Below are 14,329 nucleotides of genomic sequence, written 5' to 3'. Positions count from 1 at the left end.
CTTGACCATATTATAGCAACAAGTACGTGGATGTGAGATATTCTATCGCCAACATTACTACTATCACTTCCTGCACTAAGCAACTTGTTGAGGAACAATGATATCGATACATTCTTCTACAGAAAAAGTTTCGATTGCGATGATATTTACCTTCTCTAACATATCTTTATTATAAGAAACAAAGACTGCAATAATAATTTAGCCTACCACAAAGTAGGCCTCAATTACGAATAAAATACCATTTAATATTAAATAAAATAGAGGACCGAAACTGAGATTGCTACTGATACTTAAACATTCCCGTTCTTTATTCTTTCAAACTTATTATTCAACATTATGAGTTGTCACCAACTCGATTTCACTATATTTCCTAACTTTCGTCAGGTTTTTTTACTTCCCCAAATCAGAATTTAATTTTTTGAAAAACAACGTGAAAAGGAAAAAAGCAACACTAACAAAGGCAGTTACATTGTTAACGAAATAGTTAAGATAAAATTTTTAAATTTTTAATTTCTTCTGGCATTATCGCATGATAACCAATTGAAAACTCAAAATGTGTACGGCAAAAAATTATCACAATCCTCTTGGAGAACTTAGCGAAGACTTAACGATTCAAGAACGAAGCAACTAAGAACCTTCAATTTTTTACTGTTGAAAGGTTGGTGAGTCTCCTTTCAACAAACTTTAACTCATTCCCTAGAATCTTGATAGCTATAAGGATTAGGACAAAAATATACCCCAAAATGAATCAACAAACTCCAGATCATACTTTTATCCGCCTTACACTATCAAAAAACGCAAATTCTTTTCTCAATACCATCCGCAATTTCACAAACGTTTCTTACGAAATTCAGTGTAAATTTATTAAAAGTTTAAATTATGAATTAACTATTTTGATCGGCTCTACACATAGACGCCACTTAGAGTGATTTCAGCAATTCGACCCGATAAAAATATCATACAATGAAGGCGACTTCTTTAAACAATGGAACAGGAGGTAATTCGTAAACCATACAAGGCATAAAATGGGACTTCCGTTCATCGGAAGCCACTTATCCTTAAACACATCGTAGGCCAATCAATTTTTGGCCAAAAATAGGCCATAACGAGACACAATCACACGGCAGTTTTAAAATCCATACGAATGCTTTAACCCAAAATAACCTAGACCACCAAGCGCAACTGAAATCCTAGGGAAAACATCATTGGAGCCGCCAAATAGACTCTACATGGCTTGCACCTATACACAAAGAGATCCAAATAAACTGCCAACCTATCAGTTGTAAAGTTACACATACTTCCAGGGATCCACTAATGGTGATTACAGTAATTCGAACTGATAGAAATTTCAACTAATGAGAATGTCTTCCGGCGTTGGAACAGAAAGTAATTCGTAAATCGCCCCAAAATTAGACGCTGAACGGGACTTGAAACCCACTTAGGTGTAAAGGAATAAGGAAAGCCCGTTCGAAAGAAAGGTTTTCGGCAAGTTTGCTCGGAAAGAAAGAAGGCAGATGGTCTTAAAGAGAGTTTTTAAGCAACATTCTATCGCTTAAAGCAACGGGTTCCTATATTTAAAAAAACTCTCAAGAGCCAAAAAAAGTGAGCCAATCAATAATCATAGATAAAGAAAACAGCAACAAATGAACAAATTGGGCATTAAGTAGATTAGCTCGCTTCATAGCATACTTTCGTCAAGCGCACATAACACAAAAACAAGACACACACGAGCAAGCCATACAACCCACACTTCCGCCAGAGGCTTTCCACACCCATACCCATGCAAAAATGCACTGACAAAACCATACACCATAGGTTTCGATCAAGGGACTTCTCAAACGAAAACTATAGTGTGTACATGGAAACGGATACTGCCGCATTTCTCATCTCTTCGCTTTTTCCTCAACGATGTAAACAGGTGTGGGTGTAAAGAGATCGACAAATATGTCGCCAGTCCTTACAATCCTTTACGACCAAGAAGTTTCATGACCTTTCTTTTTCCTAGAACCGGTTGCAGTTAATAATTAATAGGTTTTCCATTTAAGAGGAAAGGAAAAAATGCAAAGGGAGACGGGGTAAGGTGTTGTGGAAGATATTATTCAGTAATAAGCCCACGTCTATTGACAAATAATGACCTCAAATACCCGTACACCGTTTTAGATCTACAAATAATATAAATAATCTTTCGGAAAATTTCACCGGCTGATGAACAAGTTGAAGAGACTTTTGAACCAAAGTAGCAACGCATAATTCGGCCAATGAATCAATTATATATTTCAAGCTGTCAAATATAAAACTATCACTTGACTTGAACGATACGTTTCATTAGATCCCATCTTGACAAGAGGAATAATTAGACCTTGTCGCCATAATTATGGATAGCACGTAAGTCCCAATATTTCACCAGTTTCTTCATCTCCCTCGTTTCAACGCTATCACAATTATTGAATGAAATACTTAGACAGATAAAACAGACTACATTTCCGATTTACTGCCTATCTTGAGTGAAGATCCATCAACAAAGCAACGAGAACACTACATGGCGTTCTATTTAATTAAACAAATTAATTATCACTATAAGAAGAACAATATAACTTATTTACTGAAAATAATTTTGCCAAGAAATATGAAACCTGAGATACCAATATCTCTGAACCTCAGTTTCGTTGAACATATATTTCAAATACGAAAATGTAACTATTAGGTTGCATTGTTTCGAAGGTAAACAAATAATAGTGACAGCAAAACCTACAAAAATCCGAGATAATAATTGATTCAATATGCTATTACACACTTCATAAAATATGGAGCTTTTCAAAACAATCTGAGAGAAAGAGAACCGAGACGTCTTACAGTTCACTTTAATTGAGTAGGCGGCTAATAATTCGGCTTCCCTCGTCATTTCTCGCAGAAAGTCGTATACGAGCGCAAACTTGTAGCTGGAAATGATAATAATTACCTATCGTTATGACTGAACCGAATCCAAAGCTACCCTCCTGCGCCAAGCTCACAAGAGTTCACACGAAAAGCCTGATTCTCAACCACCAAGTATTTTGAGCAACATACACACGTGTTTACATGAATTTGGCTCAACAATATACTGCAATATGTGAGAGACAGAAATGTGTATAAAAGTGCTAATCTATATGTAAAATTTGATCTAACAATTGAGATGTAACCTAACGTAAGAGGTTTGACGTAACAAACATGTACCGATTAAAATTCTGATCCTGGGTTATAAGGAATCCTGTACCATCCGAAAGAAATTAAAATCCCATGACATGCCGCCAAAGACAGGTTTTTACTATTCCAATATGCAGGTGGACAAAGTTGTCGGCCACACCATTAGGCACGATGGTCTTATGAAGACAATTACTACACGACAGTAGGAAGAGAAAACCGGCAGATGAGGCCTTGGATAAGATTTATAGGACAGGTAATAAAGGATTTAAATGAGAAGAATTAAGTAATTGCGTATTCTTAAGTCTCCCTCCAGGGACTTATTCATCAGTGCAATGATGGGAAAAAAATTAGGTAAAAGACTCCGAGGAAGACCCAGAGATAAGTAGGTACTAGGGACAGATGAATACGGACGCAAGGAAGGTGAACATCAGCGAACTGAAGGAAGTGACCAGGGGAAGGGAGAAATAGAGGGGAGCAGTATACTACCCTTGGGATTGTAGAACTATGAGTGAATGAATGTGTGAATAGATTTGCTGATAGGAAAGCTTCCACAACCCAATCCCAGGATTCCCTACTGCTGATTATGAATATCCGAAAGGAAAGCATCCAATCTGCAAGCAGCATTCACGTCAGGCAAGAGTATTGGTGCGTACCTTAGAATGGCCGATCAGCTGCCCTCTCCCATTCCGATTCATCTTGACGTCTCCCCGCGGGGTCCACTCGTAAAATTCAGAACGGATACGGCTCCTAACAGTGGTCAGCAGACTCTCTCGGAGCGCGGAAGTGGCGCGGGGGAAGCAACAGGTCCTCAGAAGGAAAGTCCGCGAGCCAGTTTCGGTGGAGACGCAAATTAACGACGGGATACCACAAGGCACACTCCACGGTCCTCTCGCGCTGCTCACTGACAGATAACTCAAGTCGCCGAAGGCGGGGAGGCTTTCCTTATAAGAGCGCCGACGTGTTTCCGCCCCTCCAACAAACAAATGACTCTCCCCGCCGCGATACCGCCTCTACAATATCCCCCTCCCCTTCCTCCTGCATCCAGCTTCCTCGCGACTCCCCTCCCTCCCCAACCCATTCATGGAAGTCTCGGTCGGAAGGCGTTCCACTATCGGCAGATTCCGAAATAATATCTTGGGTTTCTTCGGTTCGTTAACATGATGGGCGTGGATGCTGGACCACTATCTCCACTTCGACCTCTCCCTTGATCCCGGGAAATACGAAGAAACGCGGCGGACGCTTCCTGGGATTTCCGATGGGAATTATCCGTAGCAAACATTATTGGGACAGTCAAAAAGGCTTCAGAAATGATATTGAAATAAATACTCTCAATTTTCCACGATTATAAAATTTTAGACCGGCCTTGGTTTCGATGATACTACATTATCTTCAAGGTTCAAAATGGTTGATTTCGTACATTGAAGATTATATAGTAGGTAAAATCTAAACGTAGGTCGGAATAAAAATTTTGTAATCGTGGAAACTAGCAAGTTTATTTCAATATGAAAAAATTCCACTCATCACGCTTATTATCTGATTATTGATTGTGAGTAAGAGAGTGGTAGTAGAAAACTTGACTGGATTATTGAAAAGATTCAAAATTATCTCAGATCGGTATCGGAATCGAAGAAAACGTTTTGGATTGAGATTTATTTTGATTGCTGGAATTTACAATTTGGAGCTTCTTTTTTTGGTTTCGAAATAGATCTATTGAATAAAGGATATCTTCGGATTTTATTCGGTAATGAGTCGACTATTCCTTAATAAGACATCGGAAACGCCGCGGCAGTTAATCCAAAGAATTTAAGCATAACTTAAACAACATCATGTGTAGTGCGTACGAGGTCTGTTCAGAAAATAATGGGAATTTTAGCTTTTTGAAAAAAAATTATTTAGTCGTCTACAAAAATGTTGATGACAAAGTTGACCCCACTACTCATACAGAGAGTCATGAAGACTGATGAGAACCCAATTCGATAGGCTTACAAAATTATTTCAAACTGAGGATATATTCCGAATGTACTTGTAAAGCTATTGCCTGAAATACTACGCCAAAGATTTTCTATAATTTTATCTGACAATGAGTGGTGGTAAATGACATATTACGTGAGTTCTTATTTCCAAAATCTCCCGCCTTAATTAGGCAGGCCTTTCCGAATCAGTTCTTCACAAGTAATCATAGGTCTGATGAATTTAGCTCGTTTAAATTGTTAGCGCTTTGCTTTGTTTTATTCTTGTACGTTCTGTAAGAGATCTTCGTCAACAGTTATTTTATTCAGACGATTTTCTATTACTCCCCTGTTTCAAGGCAATCATATTCTATCGGTAAAACTGAGGTACTAGCGTTTGTGGTCTATAGAATATGTTTCGGTCGGTTCATTCTGAATTGATACCCATTTGGAATATTATGTAATAATTTACTAACACATTCAGAAAGTCGTTTAAATATTTTAACTCGGTCTATACAAAATTACCTTAATTGAAACCGAGTCCCACCATCACTCACGGTGTATCCATTCTTTGCAGCATTCTTCAAGACAAAACTAAACAGTGGGTACGGTATGAAGCGAAAAGGGCCGTTAAAATTACGTCTCGTGAAAACCTGGACGTAATCGTACCTGGCTCGTCCGCAATAGGAAGGTACTGCCACGAAAACCTCACAGTTGAACCACTTAGAGAATATCTTAATGAAATAGCCAAATTATTCGAACAATCTCTACACAGAACACACAAATACAGCCACTTTGTATTTATAGTGAAAATTCATTCTTCAAATACAATTGACCGAAAAGAGCAATAAAGCATGGGTAATACACAATTATACCGAGAAAATAGCCAAATAACTTATTGCCGTCATAATACAAGAATCACTGAATGAAGAATACCTGTTTGCGCTGAAGCGCCCGGCAGGAGTTCGTGACGTCATCAAATTTTCTGCGAAAGCGTTTCAACCGCTAATTTCTCACCACTCGATTATTATCCGATTTTATGCCTTCCGATTATTATCCGATTTTTCACCTTTCGATTATCATCCGATTTTTCGCCTTTAGATTATTTTAAGATTTTTTCACCTCTCGATTATTATACGATTTTAAACCTTTAGTTTATCATCTGATTTTACGCTTTTCGATTATTATCAGATTTTTCACCTTTCGATTATTATCCGATTATTCGATTATTTTACGATATTTTTCACCTCTCGATTATTATACGAATTTAAACCTTTCAATTATTACATCAATTTCACCTTTCGATTATTATCCGATTTTTCACCTCTCGATTACCATCCAATTTTTCATCTTTCGATTACTATCCGATTTTTGACCTTTAGATTATCATCCGGTTTTCCGCCTTTCGTTATTATTATACGATTTTTCAGCTTAAGATTATTCTTAGAGATGGGGGAAGGACCGAAAAACAGAAAAAATACTGTTCCCTTTATTTTATCAGCAATTATAAGTGGCAATAAAATAAACTTGGTGCACTAGCCCACGGGTCGGCAACCTACGGCTCTTTCGATGTCAAGTTGCGGCTTTCCAGTTCCATGGGGAAAAATAATTTTTATACTTCTTTATTTTCAAAACTCAAAAAATATTGCAAACAGGATAAAAACCAAGACTGTAGGAGGGGGATAAAGTGTCCCTTGAATGAATACATTGCCGGTAATCAAAATTAAAGCCATCTCGAAAAGTAGATGCGCACTTGGTTGCATAACTTTTGTGGTATTCCGTCTCCAAATGTTGCCGACCCCTGCACTATCGCACAGGAGGGAGAATCAATAATCATCACCATTGAATTAAGGCTTCGTAGAAGATGAATTTCCATAGCAAACGCACATGCTTCCCCGAATACGCGAATTCTCATTAATTGGAGCGTTTTTGCTCTACCGGTGAACCATGTATACCTCAGCAAGTATACATTTCAATACCTAAGGAGCGCAATTGTTTGTGATGTGTGGGTAGTGTGCTGTTTGTGATAGCAGAAACTTATATACGTACTAAAATGAGAACACTGATGAAGCAACATTGATTACAAAAAGGTTATGTTTTTTCAAATTCCATTTAATTTGTCCATTTTGCCTTTTTAAATCACTTTATTTTTTCCACTGCGAGTAGCTTTTTATAATTTCTTTCTAAATACATAGTAAGGATCCATAGAAGAGTAGCTTGATGAGGCAGTTTGTACGTTGTTAAAATTGAAGGATCATAATTCCAAATGTCTGTTTAGAATATGCTATTAGTTGTCCCGAGCCTGGACTTAAAATTTACGCTCATTTAGTGTCTTTTTATTCTTCACTTTGATGCCAAAAGATTTTTTCCAGCTCAATTCCTGGAAATTATCTCCGAAACATTTTCTTTCCCATTCAAAAGTGCGTGATGACTGATTGTGAGCGGTTTCGCCGCCAGAAGCTGATAATGACTGGCACTTTTTACTCTAATCAGAACTTTGTTTACATTTTCAGAACTCAACGTAAGGCAAGGTAACGTGTGAGATAATATACGGAAGAGGGGCAACTAAGCATGTCGGTTACGTATCACACGGCTCGTGCATGCTCAGGAAATTTATGTGACTCGTGGACTAAATGTAGGTTAATTGCCTCTTACGCTTGGACTTTATTTTTTCATCGCGAAATTCGCACGAAGTAAGCAGCTTCGCCGTTAGTCGTGCAATATTTCGCGAATGAGCCAAACATGCAACAAAAACTACTCAAGAAAAGAACTCACAACTCGAGTGTTCCTCGATATGAGTTGCTACGCCGTTCTTTGCTATGGATTAGCGATTTCATCCAATATGGAAAATATAAGTATAAAAATTTCATTCCGATAAAGTAATGAACAATGATCATTAGTCGCACGCTTCGTCACAGATATTCCAAAAGACAACTTTGTAAACAAATGGCACACAACTCATGTCTCGCTTTGAAAAAAAATTGATTCAGAGATCTCAGAAGAAATATAAACAAGATTGCGCATTGGCTTCTGCGCTTGGAGCCAAGATTTAATTGGCAAAAACCTATCGCGTGGTGGATCTGATTGGCTGCCTGTGAACATAACGCTTGTTTTCACGTTATTACTTTTTCGGCTTTCGCGTTGCGGTGAATATTTCGTGGATATGTCCCACGTGTGTCCATCATTGTAGACAACAGTTTCGCCAGCTTATAGCTGGCTTCTTCAGGTCGTTGAAGCGAAGAGAGGTGGTCGTTCATATGCATCCGTTCGAGTCAGGCGTCTTCTCGTACGATGGTTCTCTCTCGATTTCCGACAAAGGTAATGTGCTGAGTTACCCAAAGCGCGTTAAAATGAGTTTTAAAAAAAGTAGCCACTTGCGTCGCTGACAGTCAGAGTGATCCGAATTTCACGGAAAATTGAGCTATTGATCGTGCTGTCAACCGTAATGTATACATACGCAGTGGCGGATCGAATTGCGCAATTGCAATCACTATGCAGCAAATACTGAGAACAAATGGATCGCTTTGCAATCAACGCCGATCTGCGGACGTACTTGATATCCCAATTAGAGGCTAAAATCACCGACGGCGACGCTGAAGGCAGTGACGTAATTTTCCAACATGGCCGGCGCATCGAAGATATTGCTGTGATCATTGCCCTTATAAATATAAGGGCCATGGTTGTGATGATAACATGGGTGTAACAGGATGAATCGTCGAGGCACGGCGAAAATTACAGTATAAAATATCAAGGAAGATTATTCTTGGCTTTGAGGAGGTATTTCAATTCCTAGGGGCGACGAAAAATAGCAGTTAAGATTAAGGAATAAATACATTTTAGCTGATATATCCTCTACAATTTCACGGCGATTACTCAAAGGGTTCCTAATGATAATAAATTGTAGCAATGAGTGGCAACTAAAAGGCATTTTATATGAATATGAATGCATAAAATATATTACTCACGACGTCATGATAGCTTAATACCAAAAATATATTTAGAAAAATCAGTAAATTCCCACAAAAATGCCAACGATTTGTCAACGTGGTTTCCGTTGGGAATTACTTGGTATCCTCGGATCTTTACTTCCGAATTCAGCCAATAGTTGACGTATTTCTTGTCTGGATTCTCGAATAAAATGCTCCCAAAGTGACAACATAATTCTAGTTTCCACGGGACGTACTGGGGTCTCCTCTAAGTAGTACCCTTGGTTTCATTCATCCTCCAAGCGTAGGAACAAATCAAAAACACCGCTACTCCCGCATCTAGGACGCCTCGCCATTGGCCACTTTCTCGAGCGCCAAACACTTCCGGCAACGAAAGGCCAACGGACACCTTAGGAGTGCCACTTTTCCTCTCCAATCGACACTGGATTGGTCCAGCATAGTTTCGAGCTGTTGGGTTTCCCCTGACGGACCCAAGGCCAGCTCGGCAACCGCATAATCATGCAGACGAGGAGATCGGCCAATAAGTGACGAATCATCGTCGAACACAAAGCGGAGGACAAAAAATTGGCGATCCAAATTCCTGCGGCGTCACTAAGCGATACAAAATCGCGCGTGCCAATACGAGAAAACATTTGTAAACAAGTTCAATGCATTTTCTTAAGCAAAACAAATTTTAAGTCCTACTCATACTGATTACAATAACATTTTTATTAATTTCCATTAATTTAACTTCACATACCCCAAAACCAGCTTGCAATTGTCTTTTCATCAAAGATCCAAAAAATAATCTACTATGCAACCACGTAAAATCATGTCCTGGATTCATATAATTCACTCAATCGGAACTCGAACCCGGTCCTTCGGATTAGCATTCGAGGACTTCATCCCGCCGACACCGAGGCCGGAATTTTTAAATTTCCATTCCCTGCACATTTTGCATAAATACCATAGTAATACAAAGTATTTTACAACGCAAGTCAAGCAAATAGCCAGACTCTACGAGTCAATTGCTCTCTTTAAATGCCGAAAGTGAACAAATTCCGATGGTACAGACCACTTAACCGAGAGATTAACGTAAACATGTAGAAATATGCAACATTAAAAAAATTTTATACAAATAATTGAATTACAGCAAACGAAGATTCTAATTGGTTGATATAAATATAATTGAGAAAGTTAAAATTTCAGCAGGGTGTTTAAGCCCCAAAAGTTAATTCTCTCACTGCGAACACGTCGTAAGCGCATATCGTGCATGTCGTCTACAAAGAAATGCAAGTGATGTGATGGATTATATTATTCTCTTGAGTAATATGTAAACTATAAGCACAGATTTTTACTTTGTGAATGAGTAAATGGTCAAAAAAAGAATAAATTACCCATTTTATTAATTTTCAGTGCATTTAGCATTCGAAAACAGAGAATATATTGGGCACAAAGTAGGAAGCACTTTTTTAATTAAGGGAAACAGAAATTTGAAATTCTGAGCAAGAATATCGCTCCAAAGATAACGGAATACTTTCCTGTAAAGGCATTATCATCCATACTTACGCATACCTGCTTCCACCCACGAACGTTTCTCATAATTGGAATCTCATAATGTTCACCACAACCAGCCAGGTTACATTTCAATATTCATGAAGGTCATTTTTTTGCGCTGCGTGGGTGGTATGTTGTATATGATAGCAGAAACGTGTCTCTAAATTGAGTTCATTGATAAGATAACTATATTTTGGTTAATTTTTCATTAATTTAGTCTTTTTTAAATATTTTTATTTTTTTCCATTTGAAGCAGTAAATTTTATCATTTTGTTTATATTTTTATGTTTTTTTCTTTGTTACCTTGTTAAATTTTTAACACACTTTTGAACATATTCTGCCAAAAAATAAAGTTATTCAATACTTGATAACATTAAAACTAGGAGGAGGAAAGACTTAGGAAAGATTCATAGGGGGATAGCTTGATAAAGCATTGTGTATGTCGTTGGATTTAATGAATCATAATTCCAAATGTCAGATAATAGTGTGTAACTAGTTGCCCCTAGTCTGGACTTAAAATTATTGACTATCTGGGAGATTAACTGGTTTAATGTGGGGAGTTTATGAGAGGAAAGGATATTATGGATTCTGGTTAGGTTGGGAAGGTTCACGAGAAGTGGAGGGATTTATTTGTAAAAATATCACGTTTCTTATGAATTAATTTACTATGAGCAAATGCTTCGCAGCCGTAGAGGAGAGTAGGTCAGAGACAATGGAGGTACATAATTTTATTATGGATCTGTGGGAGAACAACACTCAATATGACGCCCTGACGTGGAAACCATGGTCTGAGATGTATACTGTTTTTGTAGAAAATGGAAAGTTTAATGTTATTCGAGATAGTAAGAAATGACCAAGTATTTCCCAAAAATAAAAGATTAGAAGTAGTCAAAGGTTATAAATTCCATTTTTTGTTTTACAATGATTAGGACACTTACTTCATAATCAGTCATAAGGCCGTTTTACACGGTACACGGAATTGCGCAATCTGACGTACGTGCGAAGGCGCAATCAAAATTGCGTCGTGTAAAGCGGTGAATTGCTAGAACACATGCGGTAATGCGTGGATGCGAGACGGCAAAATAACCCCCGTTCTAATTTCGTTCATGCATTCGCGCAATTCCACGCCATTTTAGAAATAAATGCAGCTCTAACAAGCGCAATTCCGTGCCCCGTGTAAAACGGCCTATACACCTTATATTTGTGTGTTGTGCTAATAAGCACTCTTGGATCCCACGCGAAAAAATTCTAAACACGACTGTGCTCGCAGGTTAAAACACTTCAAATCATCGGGAGGAACTCGGGTGAGAAGTTGATATTATAGTATATTCCGGTTAATTGGGACATATCGGGACTTGTGCTCTTTGCCCCAATTAAGCGACTGCTCCAATTAGGCAAACTATCCTGTATATGGTCATAAACAAACGTTGAAATGATAAAAAGAAGACTAAAGAATGTTTATAATGCAATATAAGTTTATTAATCTATTACTTTGATTAATAAATCAGCGATTTCAGTTAATTTATTATCATTTTTAAGAATTATAACAATTTATTTAAAAATATTTTTCACAGCCTCAGGCGACGCTGAATGAATGTCTTTTATTAAGTCCTATTAAAGAAAAGTCCTATCCTCTTGCGGATAGTATAAGAACAAGAGCTTTCAAAATAGGGCAAGAATAGGAACATTTGTGAAAAATAAGAGTAAATCAAAGGAGGAAAATAAAAAAAAATGATATTCTGAAAACAAAAAATTTAATTTCGTCGCGAGTATAGTCTATGTCGCCGACTCATGGCCCAATAAAGCGGCATACTGTCCCAATTAAGCGGAGAATACTCTGGGATATTCCTCTATTGGGTTCTGTTCTTCAAGATCTGCCCCAATTAAGCGGCTGCCCCAAGTAACCGGAGGACACATTAAACGGAATCTACTGTATAAGCATTCAAGAAGATGTTCAGCTGCTAGAGAGGAGGCCACACGCTCCGACTTCGGAGATAACGCCGCGAGAATTCCGGGAAGAGCAGTTTTCCCCCTTCGTCTCGAAGCAATCGCGGTGCCCAAGGAGATCGAGGGAATCTCGGAAGCAGAAGGCGTGTGGGAGAGGCAACTGAGGTCGGATTGAATACGGAATGAGGCAAGGGGGAAAATGAGAGGCCGAGCGTGGATGGGGGGAGAGCAATATTTAAGATGGAAGACCGCACGCGCGCTTTGAAAGGAGACTTTTAAGTTCCAATAAACAACACCTTCCCACTTCATCAAAGCAAGCGGAGACAGAATCCAAAGCCAAGGACGAGGTCAGCAGTAGCCTACGGCCTATCGGCACCTATGACCGGTTGACGGGTCTATTTATCGATCATCATCATAACTGCCATACATACAGTAGGACGCAAGTGGCTTGCGATGTCGACGGTCAATCGATTTGTAAAACCTATCATCGACTTCTGACGGTTTTGGTGATTCCCAACATTTTGTGAGTTATCCTCAATATTTTAAGGACAGTAGTTGAAAACGCAAGGAATAGGATTTTATAGCTATTAATTAGTTATACCATCCACATAGTCATAAAAATTTCGGTGAATAGCCCCAAACGACGTTTATTTCTCAGTGAAATTCGATGACCGTCGAATTTTGTGAACAATTTAATCGATTTTTATATCCATAATCTATTGCCGATGGTTTTGATGATCGATGAGCTCAAAATTGGTGATCTAAATTCAAAGGTCGACCAGAGCTCGATAATATTGTTAGTCATTGATTCAGAACACTGAAATTAAAATCGCGGGGACCACAAGTAGGAGACCCCACATCGTACCGCCTTGCGTTACGGGGCATTCATTAATTACGTGAGGAGCTTAGGTGGGGTGGGGGTGAAGCCGATTCTCACCAAATCTCACGCGGGGGAGATAGGGGTCTTGGCAAGTATCACGTATTTTTTTCCGCAAAAGCAATTTAATATTGTGAGAAAACAGGGTTGAATTGATTAATCTTAAATAAAAATAATTAAAATTTAAAAAAATAAATTCCAACTCAATGAAGCCTAGATAAACGTATTTACATTGAAAATGTGCATTGCGAACAATCTCACGTGAGATTAGACGGATGGGGTCGAGCCAAATCACACGGTATCTCACAAAGGTGGAGGGGAGATCCAACAATCGCCAAATACACCTCGCGTAATTAATGGAAGCCGACTTTTGTTGCCATTTTGGGATTATTTTGATCGGCTTCCAAGAATTTCCGCACAACGGCGATGAGTCAAGAGCGATCAATCTATACTCAGTAATTGATATAGGGTACTTGAAAGTAAATGCAGACTATTCCATTATGAATAAAAATTTCGGTGAGTAGCCTCAAATTCTGATGCCTCTGACGTCGGCGACCCGGGCGTCAAACTTGGTGATCAAAATTAATGATAGGAAGATGACAACATATCTACACGCTACCCCGCAAGCCGCCTGAATAAGCGTGTAACGGGGGGTGATAGGACACCAGGCGTCGTCGAAAAGAAAATGCACCAACAAAATTAGGCCTGTAATTTAGTAAGTCCTTATTGTTCGGAGGAAAAACGAATTCTCATACCTATCTTAAAAAAAAAGGAATCTTAAAAATAAAATAGCCCACCATCATTTCTTTAACTAAAGCAGCAAATTTAAGATGAACTCCAATAAATAGGAAAATATTCGTGATTTAGGCTACCCTAAAAGCAGGGGAAGT

At 38.5% G+C, this 14,329-nt stretch overlaps 1 protein-coding gene across 4 annotated transcripts in view; it reads right to left on the bottom strand.

Annotated features, from left to right (window-relative positions):
- LOC124160251 (bifunctional 3'-phosphoadenosine 5'-phosphosulfate synthase 2) overlaps positions 1-14,329 on the bottom strand; it is a 98,667-nt gene that overhangs the window by 31,527 nt on the left and 52,811 nt on the right. For 2 of the 4 annotated variants that reach the window (XM_046536067.1, XM_046536069.1), the window contains exon 1: positions 3,837-4,188. The exons of the other annotated variants lie outside the window; for them this stretch is intronic. In XM_046536067.1, the coding sequence (XP_046392023.1) occupies positions 3,837-3,878 (42 nt within the window). In that variant the 5' untranslated portion in view covers positions 3,879-4,188. Of the gene's footprint in view, positions 1-3,836; positions 4,189-14,329 lie in introns of those variants that run through there. 4 annotated transcript variants of the gene reach the window in all.

Source organism: Ischnura elegans, chromosome 6 (assembly GCF_921293095.1).
Source record: "Ischnura elegans chromosome 6, ioIscEleg1.1, whole genome shotgun sequence".
NCBI classification, from domain to species: domain Eukaryota; kingdom Metazoa; phylum Arthropoda; class Insecta; order Odonata; family Coenagrionidae; genus Ischnura; species Ischnura elegans.
Note: the sequence above shows the minus strand (reverse complement) of the source record. Positions and strands in the feature narration are given on the sequence as shown.